We start from the raw sequence: 19,589 nt of genomic DNA, 5'->3' as shown, positions 1-19,589 counted from the left end.
ACAGGAAAAATACTTACTCAATGCTCCTTGGTTATTGACAACAAGCCAAATTTTATGTGAAAATTTGAGTTATGCCTACAGACAACACAGCACTGTAACTCTAGTACTGGAAGAAGTACTGTTCTCATACTGCTCATTGCTTAACAAGTAAATGGCCTATATAATGCACAAGGCAGGGACCTGTGCTCAACCTCAATTTTCTAGCTGACTCCATCTGAAAAATGGATGTCTAACTTTGGTTATCTAAAAATGTAGTTCAGGATCCGGAAAGTTTGTTGGTTTCTAATGTCTGCTCTCTTGCAGTTGTGCATGGGATATTCAGGAAGAACATGAAGTGCTTATCTATATCTAGATGTGTCTGATCACTTACACTGACTCACACGGTTACTGGAAAATAAACTATAGCTTACAATATACCTATGTTTGATGAGGCAGTTAAGCAACAAGGGAAGCCTGAGGAAAATTAATCTGTAGACAGGCAATAGGCCCCTGGATTTCTTCTCTGGAGGGGAGTGTCAAAGGGAAAGCACTTAACAGTCCCATGAAATAATTTCCCAAACTCCTGAGGCTTAAATACCATGAAAAATCCAACATCTGTGTCCCTGCGAGCAATCTAACCCAGAGGCTGGGAGAATGCCTAGCCAGATGCTGTTCTCCATAAGCCTGAAGCTTGTTAATGCAGAAATGATGAGGGATGCACTGGAAGTTTTACATTCACTTTGATTACCTTGGAACACTTCTGTAAAACATCTTCCTTCTCAAGAAAGCTATTTATCTGCTCATCTACAATTTCACAGTAGTACCCCTCATTATCTGTGTTGGTTATGAGAACTTAATTGGAATTTTTGGTATAGTATCTTTTGTAAGACAATGTCTGTGTTCAAGCTGGTTTGGCAAAGTCCATGTTTACTGTACTGTACTCACTCCCACTTTGTTCTGTGGCTGAGATGAGGGCACGTGCTGCTAGTATGTCACAGAGCTGTAGGTACAATTATAGTCTTCAAAATACTGTATCTGCCAAACGAAAATACATGAAGCTAATACAGTCAGCTTGCAGAAAGTCAAACTAAAACTTCAGCAGTAATGATGTACGTTCAGGTCTGTTGAAATGGACTGTTCTTGTAAGAAAGCACAGTAAACGTCATGCATGGTGAAATTCACCTCTAAACCAAAAAGTATAGAAAAAAGTTTCAAACTAGATTGCACTGAATTCATTAAGGTTCAGAATAGCCCCATATGTTTTCAATACTATGAGATTTTTTCTGAAATTGCTTTCAGCAGAGACAAAACAATGTTGCAGAGACCTCCTAAATGTATAAATTCCATTATTGGTGCTAGGGTATCGATCTCTTACTTGGCTCAGCAAGAAGGTAAGTTTGCTGAAGTCAAATACAAATACTCAAAGATGAGTTAACAAGGTAACCAGTCTGACTGGGGCGAGGAGGGGAACGCATGCAAAAGTCAAACAAAGAAATCACTATTTTAAAATAGTGGTTTCAAATGTTTTATCTGGAAAATGGTTATCAAATCTTGTCCATTTGCCTCATATTAAGGTTAGAGCTGTATCTACTATACGTAGGCATTTAAAATATTTTTTTACATTTTCACATACCCACATGACTAACAGTATGTGGTAAAATTATTAAGAACAGGGTATGACAGTTACAGCTCTTTCTTGAGCCAAGAACACCCATTCATTCATTTTGACATAAGCAGCTTGTTACTTACATGTTCTCAGTACTGTTACTGCTCAGTCACTGTAAGACTACTCAAAGTCAGCCCAATTCCTCCAAAATAAAAAAAAAAAAAAAGGAAGAGCTATCCATATCGCACACAAGTTAGTAAATACTGCTTTGCTCAGGAAAACCATCTTAAAGCAAGCTGCACTGATTAAACAAGCTGTTTCTGATGTGTGATCTGCTGCACCTGTTGCTTATTCAGCAAGCAACTGATTAGTAAAGAAACCCAAACAAAAAACACTCCCCCCCCAAAAAAAAAAAAAGAAACAAACAAACCACAAAACCAGTTTTGGCATCACAAATTAAAATTTTTGGAAATAGTTTCAGAATATGACCCAAATCTCTGTAAACTCTCTCCACTTACTAAGTTTCCAGTTGTGATCACATCATATCCCACCATTTTTCAAGCCACTATTTATCACTTACATGAACAGAGTTTAAACCGTTAACAGTTAAATTTGTTATCCAACAAATGTATTGATTGCAGTGTATTGTCTCCTTTGGCAGAAATCCAGTAGTTTTTTGTTCATTTATTTCTTCTTCTTTTCACCACTGCTATAGCATTCAATCCTTTCTGTTACCTTGTCTCAGGAGTGTATTAATATACCCTCTTCTTCCTGAGTTCTTCTGCATAAAGCTACTGTACCTATACTTTTTTCATACTTCTCCCTCTGTAACCTACAGATTCTTCCTTGACATTTTCTCTTCCTCATATCTTTTCCTGATTATGTTCAGCAATTTGGCATTTCATTTAAATTCACGGCCAATCCTTTAATCTCACATGGATTGCCAGATTGATTGTGTTTTCTATTTCTTTGACTCACAATGCAAAGGAATTTCTTTCTTCTGTTATATATTTGAGTAAATATTGGGTTTTAAGACTGCAATATTGTCAGAGTGGCTTTCTTACAGCTATCTGTTACTTCCACTTGACATTTTCAATAAAAAAGGTATTTTGTGTCAATTCTTACCTTCTTCTCCAGCTGTAGTTAAACTTCGTTAAAGACTTTATTTGTTTAGGTCTAATGGCATGCTGCTTTTGGTTGAACTGAAACAGAGTAGAGTCAGACGTGTTATTCTGTTGCATCATTTTTATGCCAATACTGGAACTTTACTTGCCTAAGAGTTGTGTAACTGCACGGAGGATCAGGCAGTATATGTCTGGAGTGAACACGCTGCTGTACCAACAGCAAAACGGCATGTGGTGTTCCTAAAACGATGAACTATATACATCGCCGTACGCTCATAACCAAAACCGTACGATCAAAATTGTCGATAGTTAAATACTAGGGCCACAGCTTATGAACCGCTTCCCGTACAAGCAATGAAATAGTAGGGAAACATTTGTAATTGCCGTAATTCCCAAGTTTTGACGTTGACGTTAAAGACGCTCTCCCGGCTGGGCAGCGCAGGATTAAGCGAAGCAGCCAAAAGTGCCACCTAGTGCCCTCCTGATGCAACATGCCACCCTCGCTGTCCCGGCTGGGAAGCAGCCACTAGACGACGAAATTCAAGCAGCTCCCGAAGGAGTCGGGGATTCGAAGTGGGAAGAGGAAGAAAAGGCGATCCATCGGCCAGCCGACGGAGCTTGCCTTCACGCTGCCGAGGCAGGAGCGAGCAAAGGCGGTTTTGAAATGAGCTGCTGCCTCTGAGTCAGCGCTCGCAGCCCGGCGCCCACACCCGCTGCTCGGCAGTGATGCCTTCGGCCCGCTGCAGGCAGTGACCAATGTCCCCGGCTTCAGGGAAGCCCTCATTTCGCCCATTTGCTTCGGCAGGGCTTGGCAAACTAGGCCACTTGGCCTCATAATTGTCAGCTGCTGTGGAAGCTAGAGCCTTTCATAAAAATAAGTAATTTTCTATATGAAAAGGGGTGGGGGGAGATGAAAGCTGGTTTAAAAAAATAATAAAACAAGACAGCTCTAGAAATAAGTGTTTAAAATAAAATTCCCTGGAAATGATTGCAGGGAAGGTCCTTGCTGTTAATTGACTAACATGCTCTTCCATAACGTATTGAGCCTCTGCTTGCCTCAAATGCAAAGTTTGGATAACTTAGAGGACACAAAGCTTCTCTTGCATCAGAGGCAGAGTATTTCTTAGCACAAAGAGAAATTCTTAGGCTGGAGGCGCATCATACCCATTCCCACCTGCTTAGTTAGAAACAAACACGGATGTACAAGGTTTCTCATTTTTCTGGTGCAAGCTTGTACTTGGACTTAAATTAGAAATGTTCGCAGCTAAAAGGTGGATTTACAATTCCCACCCCCCCCCCCCCCCCCCCCCACTATACAAGTGGCCGGTACATGTATGAGAAGGAGGAATGAAGGTCCTGGCATAAAGGACATGTGGCAATTCTCTTAAAGCACACAGAAGGATTTTTGATTTTAAATCAGCAGTGATCTGGAGCAAACACACCAACCCCACAGTTGATAGGCGTTTGGATGAAGGTGCAGTAGCAGTTGTGCAGGCACAGTTGAGGAGAATAAACTATATATTTAGAGGAAATGAACAGGATATCTGTATGTTTTCAAACAAAGGTTCCTGGGTTTCACAAGTAACCCAAGCTCCTGGCCAAAGAGCAGAAGTGAAAGTTTCTGTTTTAAACAGGGAGGGAAAAAAACCTCAACAGAAGGATTTGAGCAGTCTGCAGCAAGGGCAGGCGTTCAGGCAGCACAGAAAGCACTAACGGGCTCTGCAGTCTCTGACAAGCAGCACAGTGGACATTATTTACTAGGTACGCTAGTTCCAGTATCAACATACGTATGACAGAGGCTGGGTTTCAAGCCTAGACTTCCACCCATAGCCTTTACCTTGTCCCTTCACAAGCGCTCTCAGTGCTTCAGCCGCCTTTTGCTTTCATGGCTTGGGAGCGCTCGGCCTCCAGCCGCACGGGCTCTGCTGCTCAGCGGGGCACGCGAGGGCTCACCGGTAACTCTGAATATACTCAAATTTCTGCTAGAATGGAGGACAGGAAAGACTCATTTTCACACGCTTACTTTAAGTCAGGTAGGATGTGAGATAAAGAACTACCTCAACACCCATCTTTGCGTGAACACAAAAGCATTTTCAGAAGGGAATTGGTAATGCGCCTTATTGCGTACGGTGTTTGCACAAGCTTGGAGCCAAACAATCGTGCACACAAGTAAATGTAAAATGTAGCCAAAGCGGTCCCCTTTGGGAAGAGAACGGTTTTGAAAAGGGAGTTGCACAGTGATAAAGCCGTGTCCCGGCTGCAGGGAGGGATCAGTGGTTCCTGTTTTGGCGAGAGGAAGGATGAACAGCAACCAACAGCCCCTCCGTCCTCAGCCCCTCTGCCTGCCTTTACCTTAGAGGTGCTTAAGCAGAGAGTTCTGCTGTATTCTAGCAAAAAATTCAATAACAAGAATAGTCCCATATTCAAAATGAGAAAGGTATTTATGCAGGCTGAACCCTAGTGTTCTTGAAGAGATAACTTTTTTATTGAGGAAGAAAAAAAGAATGGTAAAAACAGAGAGGAAAAATTATGAAAATTAAAAAGTGCCCTATTGTAGCGGAGTAGAAAGTTTGACAATATCATATGGACAGCATTCATGATAGATTTCTATTTTATATTTTGAATGTAGCTTCTGCAGAAGCTGTATCTTAAGCCATAAATACGTGCTTTAACATTGAAGTAGTGATTATCTGAACTGACGTTTTTGTTCGGTAGACAGGTTGATGTTGGACACAGGTAGCATTAGCAGCAGCCATCCAATTTATTCTCTGTGTTTTAATCAAAATATTTTTGTGTAAGTAATCCTTTCCCCAGGATTATTTCTGTACCTGGACTGCTGTTGAAATTTTTAGATAGGTTCAGATCCTGATTGCCAATGCAGGAAATAATAAAAGTGTGCAGGCTCATAACTGTTTTCAAATGATTGTGTCCTAATTCTATTGAAATGAACATCCTTGGGTATCAAAACTTTAACATATAAATACCTGTTTCCATTATCTATGAAAGAACAGAATAAACCAGTAGCTTTTTTTTTTAAATGTAACAATTGAAAAATCCACTACAGAAGGAATCTGTTATGCAGTCTTTCCCAGAGATCTTTGCCCATTGAAAGTTTAACCCAACAGAGACATTGTCTTTTCCATTAAGCTGCCACCTTACAGCCTTTGGGGGCTGTAAGATAGACAACAAGCAGTTTTGCCTCCTTTTGGGAAGTGATAGCAGGGCTGCTTGCCATGGGTCTGCTACACAAGAAGAGTGCACTTACATTCCTAGGATGCAAATGACTGGTCTAACGAAGCTTGTATTGGGAGATTTCCTCTGCACAAGAAAGGCAACGGCAGGGAGTTGTCAGATGAGTATCTTCCGAGACTTATGGCAGCATTAATTAATTCTTAGAGGAATGCTTTCAGGAGTTACAGAAAAGACAAGTTATTATTGATGAAGTCAAGTACATCATCCTACAATGTGAAACACTCATTCTGCTCAGAGGTGTCTTTATAAGACCTGCACATTAGTCAGTGGATGTAATCCATGTGTTCAGAGGCTTTTACTAGCTCATGTTAGAAACAGAAATTATTTGTATTGCTTTTTATTCCCAGCGCTGCTGCAATACCTACAGTGTGGAGACAAAGTGCCATTCTGTTTACTTTTACGCTTCACCAAAGTTTTTGATTAGCAGTCTGTATTTGTGTAAACACACGTAGACCAAGCAGCACAGTTACCCCAAAGGCATAACAACCAGCAGGGTACAGAAAAGGTTACTGAGGCCCTCGTGTGCTCTGCACAATTTTTGTTGTGCTATAACTGAAAGGAGGAGTGGAGCCCAGGCGCAGCTCTGTTTGTAGAGAGTAGTTAATGTGTATGGGGAGAAACATTTTTGCTTATGAAAAAAAATTATTTGATTTTAAAGTTGGCATGCCACTGTATGCATCAGACCCTCACCGCTTGGAAGAGTAAGTATGAACTTTTTAGGAGGATTACAGAGTCTCCTATTCAACAAGTGAAAAGGATGAGCTCTTCTGAAAGTGTAAACCACACAGTTTCATTATGTATAAAATAAAAAGTATAGGACCTCTAAGAGTGTAACAGAAAATGAAACTTGGAATCAAGCTTACGTCATGTTACATATTTGGGTAATTCTCAGAGAACCATAAGACAGCAGAAACAGCTGTTAAGAATTGCTCATTATACTTGCTGTTAGCCAGAAAAAAACAAATCCCGAAGGCTCTTGATCTATTTCGTTAGTTACCCTAAATAATACATTAATTGTTGTACAGAGATGTATGGGCCAATATTTAGCCCCCAATCGATAATTGGCTGGGACCAATTTACTATTTTCAGTGTGAAATGGAGTCAGACTAGGTGAGAGGGCAGAAGGGAGCAGCCTGTGCGTCCGAGGCAGGAAGGTCATTGGAAATTGTTGAACCATGATCAAAGGAGTTGGGTATTTTTGTGTGTGCTGCGTGCAACACGTGAGCCTTCCTGCAACTGCAGGGAGCAGTCAGAACTGTTTTACAGTGTTGTCTGTGGGTTTATTTTAAAGCAACAACATTTTCTGAGTTAAATGGAGGAAGGACTATGTTGTGGTTATGACTAGGTCACAGCATGCTCAGTTCAGTTTCCTCTTCCCGAAGTCAAGCAAGTAATTTAATTTCTTGAAAACCAGAAAGAACCATGTTTCCTTTGGCAAAACATGAGATAGACAGTCCTACTAGCTGATCATTAGATTCATACCTCCGCGTTCTCGTTCAAGGCTACTGTCACTAAGATCTGCAAAGGTCTGCTGAGCCAGCTCCTTCACAGCACACAAACTCCCAGCCGCCGCCCTCTGTCATGGCTTTTCTATTTATGTAGCCCGGGCACCTGGACCGGTGGGCTTGTAGCCTACATCTGAGCCATGAGTGTCCTGTGGCCTTTTAAGAAAGTCGAGGTCTCTGTTCCAGTCGGTCTGTAAAATGAAAGTATCAACAAGCAGTCCCCACAGACGTCAAGGGATCCACCATCTGTGTAAGAGGAAACCTGCTGCTTAAGTCTTTGCAAGATGGATGAGTTACAGCATAGAGCTTTTTAGCTCGGGGTTTTAAATGACCTTTCTAATTTCCGAGGAGAAGATGGAAGTGCAGCCTGAATTTCAGCCTCCTTCGGACTTCCATCAAAGGGCCTTTCTGTGATGAACCCAGTCCAAATTACCTGAAAAGGTTAACATCCGAGATCAAGAACAGGGCTCCAAAGTCAAAAGGAAGGTTTCATTTGTTTGATATTCTCTGGCAGCCTTCTGCCTAGTGAGTGGAGATAAGAGGAACAGAAATCTGTGCTTACCTAGAGTGATTTTCCATGTCACCTCCCCATGGCAAGTGCCTAGCTTGCCTTGCCAAGAGCCAATGCTCATAGCTCACACAACAGCCATCTACAAGCACAGCGACGCTGACCGCAGGTTTTCAATCATTCTTTATCCTAAACTAAACTCATTATTTCTCCTTATCTGCAGGTGTCTAATCTTCCCTGTACGGAGGCCCAAAGTCCTCTGAGCATTACTGCTGTGCTGCTGCGCAACGGCAGGCAGGAGGGGAGGAGAACAACCTGCCCCAGCTCCCGCCAGACTCACTGTCAACGCTCCTGCCAAGGCCGACGTGTGTTTCTGTCAAGGAAGCAACCGTGGTTGTTCTCAACGTAACAGTCTGCACCACCAATTAAATAAAAGTAAAATTTATTTGGCATAGGACAGAAAAATAAAGAGAACAAAACCACATACAAAATAAATGTTGAGCAAAAAAATATTCACAGAACTAGATTAATATTTTATAAAAAGCTCAAACTTTAAGCATCTGATAAAAACATGTTACATTCTGCTCAGCCTATGTTTTAAGTTATGTTTCCCTCTCTTTCATAGTCTTGTGTGGCTTTGGAAGCCCAAATTTAGAGGTCTTCCTTTGCATGCATTACTTTACACTAAAGAACATTTATCACAGACAAACTGTATTTCAAAATGGCAACATACTGAAGGGTTACTCCCTTTTTTAAGACATGCGGTTTCCATTTTTTTCTTTTAGTCTGCCTACCTACCTGCCACGTACTCACTCACTGAGAACATGATACATGTGCCCTGCTTCTGCTGAGTAACTCCAACACTCCCCTTTTTGCCAATGCTCCATGTTTACATTTTAACTGAATGGTCCAGACACTTCCACCTTATAGGCTGCAAGATCCCTGTTTTCTCCCAATGTACATGAAGAACCATTCCATGAACTAGCTACACTTAATGTGTTACCAGGTATCTTAGGTAAGAGATTCTCCATATTTTCTGGTGAATACCATTTGAAAGATTAAAGTTCATACAATATATATTATACAGAGTCAATGTACCGCCATAACAGGTTATTTGCACCTGACTGTGAGACAACGATGTTCACACTATTGTGATGTGGTATTACATACATGCACATTTTATATTGTAATTTGTACTCTAGTACTGATAGCAACATTCAGCCATTTGGTTTTTATTTCCTTGAGCAATCTTCTCCTTTCCAGCATCCTGCGGCTGAGGGGCCCTATCTAGGTCTCTTGACATTTGACATTCTGCTGGAAATAATCCCAGTTTGATCATTCAACTCTATTCTTTGCTTCCAAGGCAAAAAGTACCCTTTCTATTTCCATACTTCTGCACAGAAAACTGTTGTGTTACAATATATGTGAAGCACGACAGCAGTTTAGTTCCCTCATCCTCTGCTCCAGCAAAAACCTACTTCTACAAGTGACATGTAAACAGTTGTTGTTGCAAGGAGAAACTACTGTCCAGTTTTTTAAGTGACAATTTAAGGAACTTTAATAGTTCAGTCTCGCAGAAAAAAAATAAAATTGTTCTTATGATTCTTTTAGTGTTAGGAAATGCTGGCTTCTAAACAAGAACTTTGCGACCTTATTGAAGTAGTTCATTTACAGAAATACATGCTTCCTGAATCACAAGCTGAGTTTCCTTTAACAACTCTGAACATTAATCACTGTGACCTCTACTCCCAATGGCTGGTGCAGAAAGTTGTAACAGACGTAACATGTGCTTTTCTTCCAAAAATATTGAGCAGAAATTATTGTCACATGGTACAAAAGTTATTCCCACTTTATTTACTGACTTGAATTAAACAAAAATGAACATCTGTGGCCATTGTCACGCAATGTGAGTCTTAGTGATGACATAAAAAGGTAGTTTGAGGTCTGAAGGTTTACAATACAATGCCATTGAAACAAACCCAGTAAATCTTCTGTGCAAGCAGTGAATCAAATTTAGTCCTCTAATAACCTCTGCAACCACGCTGAACTCAGCCAGGCTGTATGGACAGCAGCGTGAGACACTGGTTTTGGGAAAAGGTTAAATTTCCAGAGCGATACCAACAACTGATTGTGAGGCTAACCAGTGCCTGCTTACACCTCACCTAAAGACTGATCCAATAGTCTCTCCATACACCGAGCTCAATCTGAAGTTAGCAGACTGAGCGCATTGCAACAGCAGGACTTGGCTCGAACGCTGTATAATGCTACTGTCGGCACTATTTACATTTGGACTTGGAAGAGCAACACCTATTCATTTTTCTAGTGAGACAGAAAAGTTGACTAAAAAAGTCATAAGGCACCATTGATTCAATCTGTTTTGTATTCTTCTTTTTAACACTACATAGTGAAATAAATACTTTAATACTGATCTTACTGTAAATAGCTACTGATATATGAAGCAATATACTGAATGATAAAATGCTGCATTGTTCTGGAATATATCTAGGGACTTTTATAGCAAAAGATATAAATAGTAAGTTGTTGTTAGGTGAAAAAAATACCTCCTTCTGCATTGTTAAGCTATTTTACATATATGCCAAACATCCATTCTGAAGAGGTTTCTATAGTACAAATAAGTGCTAAAACCCAAGCAGCTCGGGTTTCTTGGCTTGTTGACTGAGGGCCTTTTACACAGCACTTTTTAAAGTGAGACTGAAGCTGGTTTGCCAAGTCTTTGGTAGTGGTCCAGAATTTCTAGTCAGAAAACCTTGCTCGAAACATCAAATATAGGGTATTTTGAACGATGCAGGGAGTTGGCAGAACAATGTGCAGCATTTTCATTGACTTACACAAAGTAAAACAGTCATGCTGGAAGCAGGTAAGTTACAAAAAAGGTATAGTTTCTGGAGGTTTGGTGGTTTTTTTTGGCTGCATAGCTATGGGGATATTAATAAGGATTTGGCAGGCCAAGGTACTGAAAATATTGTATTCTTAAATTCAAAATGTTGTTCCTTAGAAAGTTATTAAGTGCTTCAGTTTAAAAACATGAATACAATAATTTATCCTTTAAGTTACTATCCTAAAAATCTTATTTGGTCTCCTATTCACATAATAATATCCCAAAGAGACAGGCACTTTAAGTGACATCCATAAAATACATATACAAATTCAGTATTGCGCTAGGTCTGATCCCAAGGTGCACCTGTCACATGGAGGTCCCACTAATATCTGTTTAAGAAACCCTTACAGCCACGATCCTGCAATTAGATGTAGATACATCCCTGCGCCTGCGCATTTAATTGCAGGTTCAAGACCATAAATAGTAACTTAATATAGGTCATTAGATATAAAAATGTAAAAACCAGGTACGTAATCAAATGCTATCACAGCTAACAAGATTTTGTAAACAAACACTGAAAAGGCCAAATTAAATCTGATCTGGCCAAACCCAACTCTGTCTCATCCCCTTCACTGTGGCTGTCCAGGCTGTCGGGCAGAAAGGGGATCTGTCCCTCCCTGCCGACTGACAGAGCAAAAAGCCCTACGCACAAACGCTTCAGTGGGGTCCAGACTCTCTTCGGCTAAATTCCATAGATTTTCAAGGACTGACCTCATTCTAGCCGCAGAGCGTACTTAGGATCATGTCTCCCATGCTAAAGAAACATTTTCTTAACCTACATGACTAGTTTTTGTTTTGGTTTGGTTTTTGGTGGGTTTTTTTTTTTGAGCATGGCTGCTGATACAAGCTTGATACAGGGATCCCAAGGAGTATGTTGAAGAAACAGAAACTGTTGACGAGACAGGAGAAATTTTTCAGAGCTAACCTTCAGACGCCCAATTAACAAAGAGCTATCATTCAGCAATATTTCAAATCCACAATTATAATCTTCTTCTAATTTCCAAAGGCATTTTATATGCATTTAGATCCATTTGTAAAATGCACTCATACAATGAACGCTTTTCTCATATACAAAATTCAAAAGCCATTAAACATATTAACCAATAGTCACAATGTCAGAATAGTTTACTCTCTCTTCTATTAATGTAAGCCTTGCAGCTCTCTGCAGAGATTCCTTTCAACAAAGTTTGAAAGGACAGGCTTCATGGTAAACTCAGAAGGCCAAATCTTCCCATTTCTCTTGAACAAGTGCAGACAGCAAATTTTGGAGCTGATGCTCCCACTTGAACGCACAAACCCCAGACCTCCCTCACTACATCAAAGGGCCTTCACTTACGCACATTTTTACCTCAGCTGCTCTACCATAACGCGGGTCAAATACAGTCTCTCTGAGACTTGTGACCTAAGCCCCGCGAAGATTTTTAAGTCAAAACCCATGATTTAATTGTACCAAAGAAACAACTGGAAAGCAGTCTGTGGAGCATTGGTGTTAGCGATGCTTTACAGAAGGAGCCTGCAACTACAATAATTGCTGCATTTCACCAAGACTACTTTCTGAGGACTCTTCACATGTAGTCTCAGGTAGACGGCATTACAATAATCCAGGACACGGATGACTGTGGGTTGGTCCGCATCAGAGTAGGAAAGAATTAGGTGACTAAAAGCATAACACTATTAAAAAACAAGGACAGAGGGATAAAATAAAAAAGAAGGTATTTTTACGCTGCTGAATTCTTCACTTGTGCTTTTCTTTGAAAGACTCTCTGCAGATAAAAGGAAGGCCAGACACAATCCATCCTCGGGGCGGGATGTGCTATCTATTGTTTAAAATAGGATTTGCTTGGCTAAGCTGAAGTGAAAAGGTTTAGGATGAACTCTTGGTCACCATGTAGTAGGTCTGTGGCTTGCAGAAGCAGATGGGCCAAGTTAGGCATGCAAAGAAGGAGCCAGGGGACTCTTGGCTACATGGTTTTCTCCAGCAACTGTTTTTTAAACAGAAAATAGATTGTACTTTATCATTCAAATAATACAGCCGCTGTACCCAAAGTGAATGAAACAGCTTTGTTCCAGCTCTCATTAAATTCAAAGCCACACCTCCCATGGAGCTCTCAAGAGGACAGGGCTGGACACAGTAACCATGATGCACGTATGTTATGCATGGTCCACAAAATGCCTTTCATGACAGCCTGCAGTATAAGCAAATAAAATTTATAGCTTTGAGCAACTATAGTTCATAAGCTGCATCTATTACTTCTGTAATAGAGACTGAAGTTTGTTCCAGCTGACAAGCCAAAATTGGAAACAAAGCAAAACCAACAACTTTCCAATGATGTGGACAGGAGAGCTGACTCGAAGGAAACTTGCAAACAGACATCGCCCAAGGATGGGACAGAACCCATTTCACCTTGGTATAGGGGGAAGCGGGGGGGCACCTCTTTCTTTTCGGCCAGAGCCACCTAAAAGAGAAAGAAAGTTTTTTGTGTCACTTCTCCTGGTTTCCTTGAAAGTGGGAGTTTACATCTAAGCCATTAATTCAGTAACTGGTGTAGACCTACTCATTTTTTTGCCTAGCCATTTTACTAAAAAATCTTTGTAGTTTCTGGTTAGTTTATTAAACAACATCAGAACTTCAAACAGTGTAAAAAAAAGATTTTAACTAATGCTATCCCCAAATGTCTGGAAAGCATATGCATTTTAGTCCTTTGTCCCCTTCTCAAAACACACTGATGGCTCTTGTTAGCCTTACTATTTTATGTGAACACACACCTTCTCAGTGCTACTTGCAACACATGCAAATTTCAATGAAAGTGGCAAGCTCTAAATACAGTAACATTTCAAAGCTCTTCATGTTTTTCCCAATATGAGCATTTTCATTGCAAACTCATGAAAGGAAACATAAAAAATGCATATATTACTTTGCCTTTCTTCATGGAGTAATACGAATGGGATGAAAGCTAACAGGGCAAAGTGAAGGGTCAGAGACTAACAGGAATTTCTGCTCCAACCCAAAACCTCATCATTTGGAAACAGGAGAGAGAGAGAAACATCTGAGTGTACAGATGATTACAGTATAACTATGAGACACCGATGTCACTGGTTGTGAAAGAAGTAAATTGATCCTTGGGTGTATCAGGCTCAATACCACTAATGAAGATAGGAAACATTTATGCTGCTGTAGAAGACACGGTTGAGGCCAGAACTGGAACAGCATGTAACACTGACTGGAAAAGACAAAATCAAACTGAAGTGTATCCAGAAGCAACCCTAATGATCAGAGAACATAGCTTGGAAGAAGAGCATAGTACATCCCGATTTAATGAGCCCAGCAAAACGAAAGCCGAGAGGAGGGTACGACTGTTGTCTTAAAAAATATTAGGGGTTTAACACACCAAGGAGGAAGGGTAACTGAACTCAAGGATGTTAGCACAAGAATGAGCTGTGCATGAATTTAGATGGGAAATGAGGAGGAAGTCCTAGCGGATTTTGTGGTTCTGGCTGCCTGCAGCAGAATGGTTGACTATATAATGGCAGAGGTGGTCTCTTACAATACGTGTTCCAACTTAAAACCCAAATGATTACTCCCTCAAATACAAGTTTAAGAGGGCTTGTGCCTGCAAACCTGCATTTAGCTTTTCCTGTGTGGTGGAGAAGGGTGACCAGGCTGTTAGTCTGAGAAGTTTTGAAACCTCAGTATCCAGTCTCTTCCCCATCCACATTGTTTTTAGGATGATACGCTGAAATTCCAACAGCAGAGGTGGAACAAACTTACCTCTACTTTCATTTCTTGCTAGTTTACTGGGATAACTCCTGTTCACAGGTACATATGGCTCTGGAGGTGGCAAATCAGATATCGGATGAAAAGAAAATCTGCTTTCCCATTCATCTGAAAAAAAATCCCATGCAATTTACTCGTTAGTTTTGTGACACAGCTTCAGGAAAGTAAATTGACATTAACATCATGTTTAATACGTTTTATATTGCAAAATGCTCACATAGCTGAGTATTGAACCAGCATCCTATTGGGAAGTCAGGGAAGAAGATGCTTTAGGTTAGTTTGAGAATGAAAATCCTTATTAACTTTAGCTCATCACTTAGCCAATTTAACGAAAAATCACAGATCAGGAAAATGGCCATAATTCCACAGAAATAAGTGCTATGTTCCCTTCCATGTATAATAGAACTGTTTTTTTAACATACACACGCATACATATATATATATATGTGTTACCGGAAATGCATAGTGTCTCCTACTTCAGAACAGTATTTTGTTCCTGGGTATAGAATTTTCTGATATTCATACTTCATTGATATACAGAGCTCAAAAGCATCATTAAAAGCACACTGACCTACAAGCGGTGCTTTTTCTTTCTTAATTTTTATATGGGAAAAAGAAAATTTGGGGCCATTATGATAAAATGTACGATGACAGAGAAACCTGTATGTAGCTAGTGTCAAAAATGGAAAAATACATCAGTTGAAACTATATCTCTTGAGAGTACAGGGGCCCTATTGATGTACTTACTGAGTCTATAGGATTGCAAAGAATAAAGCAAGCTGATCCGTTTCTTCATTGAAATAATAAGAAAAGTTTATGGAGCTCTGTTCTGCACTGGAATTTGGAGGCCCAAGGAAGAAAGTGTGGACTATCTTAAACTTTGTCATTTCTTCACTTGGTTGCTTAAGGACTTTGCAACCATAACTTTCTTGCAATATTGTTATATTTTATTGCATAATGTAATGAACAGCTGAGTAACTTTTGCCCAGCAGTTGTACATGTGGTTATTCGCTGGGATCCAGTTTTTCTATGTTTACTCCCAATGGCTGCAATCAGAAACCCGTGTGTAAAGGTGCAGGTTCTGAACCCTGCAAATGACTTGTGTAGGAAAAAATGCGTCTGTGACCCACCTGCCTTATCTGATGTGTAAAGATACTTCAAAAGCATGAGTTACAGTTTTATTTTCTGCTTGCTTTTTCTAACCTTATAAATGTCAGAAATACCAATTTTGGCCTCCCATAATTAGCTGAAAGATTTATCTGTCCCTTGCAAATAGAAAACAATTAAAAAGAAAAGCACGATGAATCTTTAAAACACAGCAATCTTACACCTCACCTTTTCAATAAACACTAGCAAAAAGAGAGATACTTGACATTTTCAGCAGCGTTCTGACAATCTCTTCCCTCATCTGTTTTTCAGCTTTCAGCTTTTGAGTGATCATCTAACTTGTTCTGACTTCCAAAGAGTCTTAGTGTAGCTATGGTTTGAATTCGTACTAGAGTCAGAACAATCCCCTTAGGCCTTTTTTCTGTATTGTAGCAAAGCAAAGCACGGTAAATACCTTTCTTTTTTTCAGGCTATTTTTCAAAGGGTTATTCTGCAGACTATGGACGACTTTGCAGTTCTGCTCTATGTATGGCATATTTACTCTGTTCTTACTTGGCAGGGTTAGTTGAGACCCAAATGACACCTCTGTTGGTCAGAAATCAAAGGTCTGCACTAGAAACAAAGCCTCTATCCCAAACCTTTTTTGACTTATTAAGGCCAAAAGCCACTACACGGTCTCTGTCAAAGGCAAACAACTAAGAGGATGGCTTACCATCCCCTGGATCCTGGAAGCCGTTTCTGACAGCTGATGAAGGTGGTGGTGGTGGCGGCGGTGCTGCCGAGCCCGGCCGGTCAGGGGGAAGCGGTGGTCGTGGTCCGCCTCTCTGGTTGTCCAGCCCTGCCCGGGAGGGCAGCTGGGGAGCAGCGGGCAAAGCCCGTGAAGTGCTTCCATTCCTGCTTATGGGAGGAGGTGGAGGGAGCGGACCTGGAGCAAGACAAGAGGCAAGCATACAAACACCGTTTGCACCAGGGGTTATTCTGCCGGTGGTAAGCCGCTGCCTGTGTCCCACGGCCTCCTGCTAACAAACTGGAGAGGGTGGGCTGGCTTGGGACCCTCAGCCCTGAGGGGGAATTGCCCTCAGCACCCACTTTCCTGCTCTCCAGGGCTCTCTAGGGAGTTGGTGCTGATTTGAAGAGTAGAGATTGGGGGAGCAGGGTATATCTAAGCATAAATACACCTCAGGGCCCATATTCCTATTTCCCTCAGCTACAGAGGCCTCTGTAGAGTGCTGGAACCTGAAGCCATTTTTAAACCACTCTAAATTATGTCGGCCACAACGAGCAGAAGTTACAGCTGGAATTCAGGGTACTGTGGAGGTCCAAACTGTAGCCCACTTCCTTTCCACGTACCATTGCAAGGCAAGAGGATGTGTGGCAGAAGAGCTCTGCTACCCTCAGAGGCTCTTTGTCCATCGGGGTGGTCCCCTCTGGGTGTCACAGCCAGGGTCTGTGGTGGTGCACAGGGGAATCCAGCCCAGGACTAGCAGCGTTAAGCAGCATGGCATCAGCTCGCTCATTTATAAACATGTGCGCTGCATGCCAGGTTTTTCGGTAGCTGCTCCCGCTAAACTGGAAACAGACCTCACACGTAGACGGGCATTCCTAGTGTCCGTGTATCTGAGTAACTGGCGTGGCGACATGACAGGTCAAATATGAAGGCACAGCCCATGTAAGACCGGACCAGGGTTGCCCTGAGGGCAGGGGAAGGGCGCTTCTCTGAGAGGAGCCAGTCAATGAAGGCAAGCAAGCTGCTGCTGCCAAGGAGAGAGGTACCCATGGTTAGGACATGAGGAGATGAAGCAGAGGGTGTGGAGGGCTATGCCTGTTCAAAGGTCTCACTACCTCTGTTTGGCACAGTTGGGCAACTGACAATTATGTTCATTTTTATGAAATGCTTCCTTGTCCTGATGAAATCTAGCTACAGACATGCATTTAGAAAAAGGGAGCAGCAGATATTGTGTCTCCAGCAACAAGCACTGAAGCATGCTTCAAGAAAAATGCTGTGCTTTGTGGGTGTCCTCCCCCCCCCCTTTTTTTTTCTTCTTTTTTTTATAAACTACTAAAGTTTGCCTTCAGGGAATGGTTTCTAAGAATGAGAAGCATTTAGCAACTTTCAGAATAGTTTTGCTTGCTCTCTCTCTAAACCTACCTAAACCCCATCATCTATATTGAACCGCTGCAGAACAGGAGTATTTACATTTATAATTTATTGCTACCACTTCCTTCTACTTATTAAGCCCGCAGAAAGGTAGTGCAGATTTGTTCAAACCATCTGCCTCAGAAAAGAGCCAACCAGGAAAGCACTGGTGGAAGCAGAGGCCATCACAGAAGAAGCTCTTGGAAGTGTCTGAATAATTGCAGACGCTCTCTGCAGCTTTGATCCACGCTCCCAGTCAAACGTGACAAGATTTCTCCGATTTATTTACTGCAGGCTGCGCTGGCATTGTGCCATCCTTTGGGCTGGCAACCAGCTTCACAAAGCACTGTTCCGGGGCCAGTATTTTCTGTGGCTGCACAGCTGCTGCAGGTGCTGTGCTATAGGGGATCCAAGCTGGTTCAAGGAGCTGGAAAGCAACATGGATGCCTGTCACCTGTGGGAGCTCCCATGACATTCATCTCTATAGTCTAGGACTGGGCGGGTTTGAGATGATTCCAGATTTTTGTTCCAAAGGATGAAATGAAAGGCAACTCCATGGTGCTTCCCAGCGTCGCCTTCTGTGTAACACTTCTCCCTTCCCGACGTTACAGGGCCTGGCTGTTTGTGCCTAAATTCTCTCCCCTCCGAAGGGAAAACCTTCAGGTGTTAAGAGAGCTAAGTTACGATGTGCAATTCTTAAAAGTTATGAACAACAGTTGTCGCAGAGGACAAAGTATATTATGAAATAACTCAAAGGAGACAATTCTATTTTCAGCCTTATTTGAAATCTGCATATGGTAAGTAACAACAGTTAGTCATGCTGTAACAACTGCCATTATATTTAACAATTGTTGGCTAGATCTTTTATTAAAATAATTTGTATTTGGCTGTAAGCGTTCGTGTCTCCCAACACGTAGAAGGTGGGGCTCTGCAAACCTCCATTCATGAGAACGCCACCATTAACTCACACCAGTTGACCCAGGAAGGCAAACGCTGTCACCTATCAGAAGCTAGATAGAACAGCTTTTTTACACCGAAGAACAGAATGGGACACACACACACACCCCCACACACACACACCCACACCCCCCGTTTGCAGCCCTTTTTAATTACAGTAATTACGAGGAAAGCTGCCGAGACCTGCGAAGGTAGACGTGAGCAGGCTGGCGACGCGCAGCGGCTTTCCTTAAGCCACCGCCGTGCCCATCCATACGCCCTCCCCTCCAGCTGCAGAACCCCCTGTGCCCCACAGCACCGTCCGTCGCCCACGCAGAGCGGGGGCCGTGCGTGGCGGCGGCGGCGGCCGGCGGGGAGAGGCGCTGCCCCCGCCCCGGGCTCCTGCGGCGCCCCGCTCCGCTCCTGCCCAAAGCGCGACGCCCCGGCCGAAGCTCTCCGAGGCTGCTCCTTCTGGGTCTGTCAGGGCAGGAGATCTGGGGCTACGCTCCGAGGGGCACGGCCAGCGCCACCCTGGGGCAAACCGGCGATTCCCCCCTTCCCTCAAGCGCCGTCGCTTCACCCCACCGCGCCCAGCTGTCCAACGCCCGCCAAGCTCACGTCCCTCGCCCCCCCCCCCCCCCGCCCCAGCGCCGCCCCGGCTCCCTACCTGATCGGCTGGGGGGGTCTCTGACGGGCGGCGGGGGCCTCTCGCTGGGCGGGGGGGGCAGGGGTCCGGAGCGCCCCCCCCCCGCCGCCGCCGC

General features: G+C 42.5%; 1 protein-coding gene across 1 annotated transcript in view; it reads right to left on the bottom strand.

The window, feature by feature from the left end:
* Positions 1–9,805: 9,805 nt before the first annotated feature.
* The window catches only part of WIPF1 (WAS/WASL interacting protein family member 1), a 57,335-nt gene continuing 47,551 nt past the window's right edge, over positions 9,806–19,589 (bottom strand). The window contains 5 exon segments of the mRNA XM_041124246.1: positions 9,806–12,855; positions 13,278–13,329; positions 14,643–14,756; positions 16,468–16,680; positions 19,496–19,589. Coding sequence (XP_040980180.1) covers positions 12,738–12,855; positions 13,278–13,329; positions 14,643–14,756; positions 16,468–16,680; positions 19,496–19,589 — 591 coding nt within the window. The 3' untranslated portion in view covers positions 9,806–12,737.

Source organism: Aquila chrysaetos, chromosome 6, assembly GCF_900496995.4.
Source record: "Aquila chrysaetos chrysaetos chromosome 6, bAquChr1.4, whole genome shotgun sequence".
Classification (NCBI taxonomy): domain Eukaryota; kingdom Metazoa; phylum Chordata; class Aves; order Accipitriformes; family Accipitridae; genus Aquila; species Aquila chrysaetos.
The sequence above is the reverse complement of the archived record's forward strand: the minus strand, read 5'-3'. Positions and strand labels throughout refer to the sequence as shown.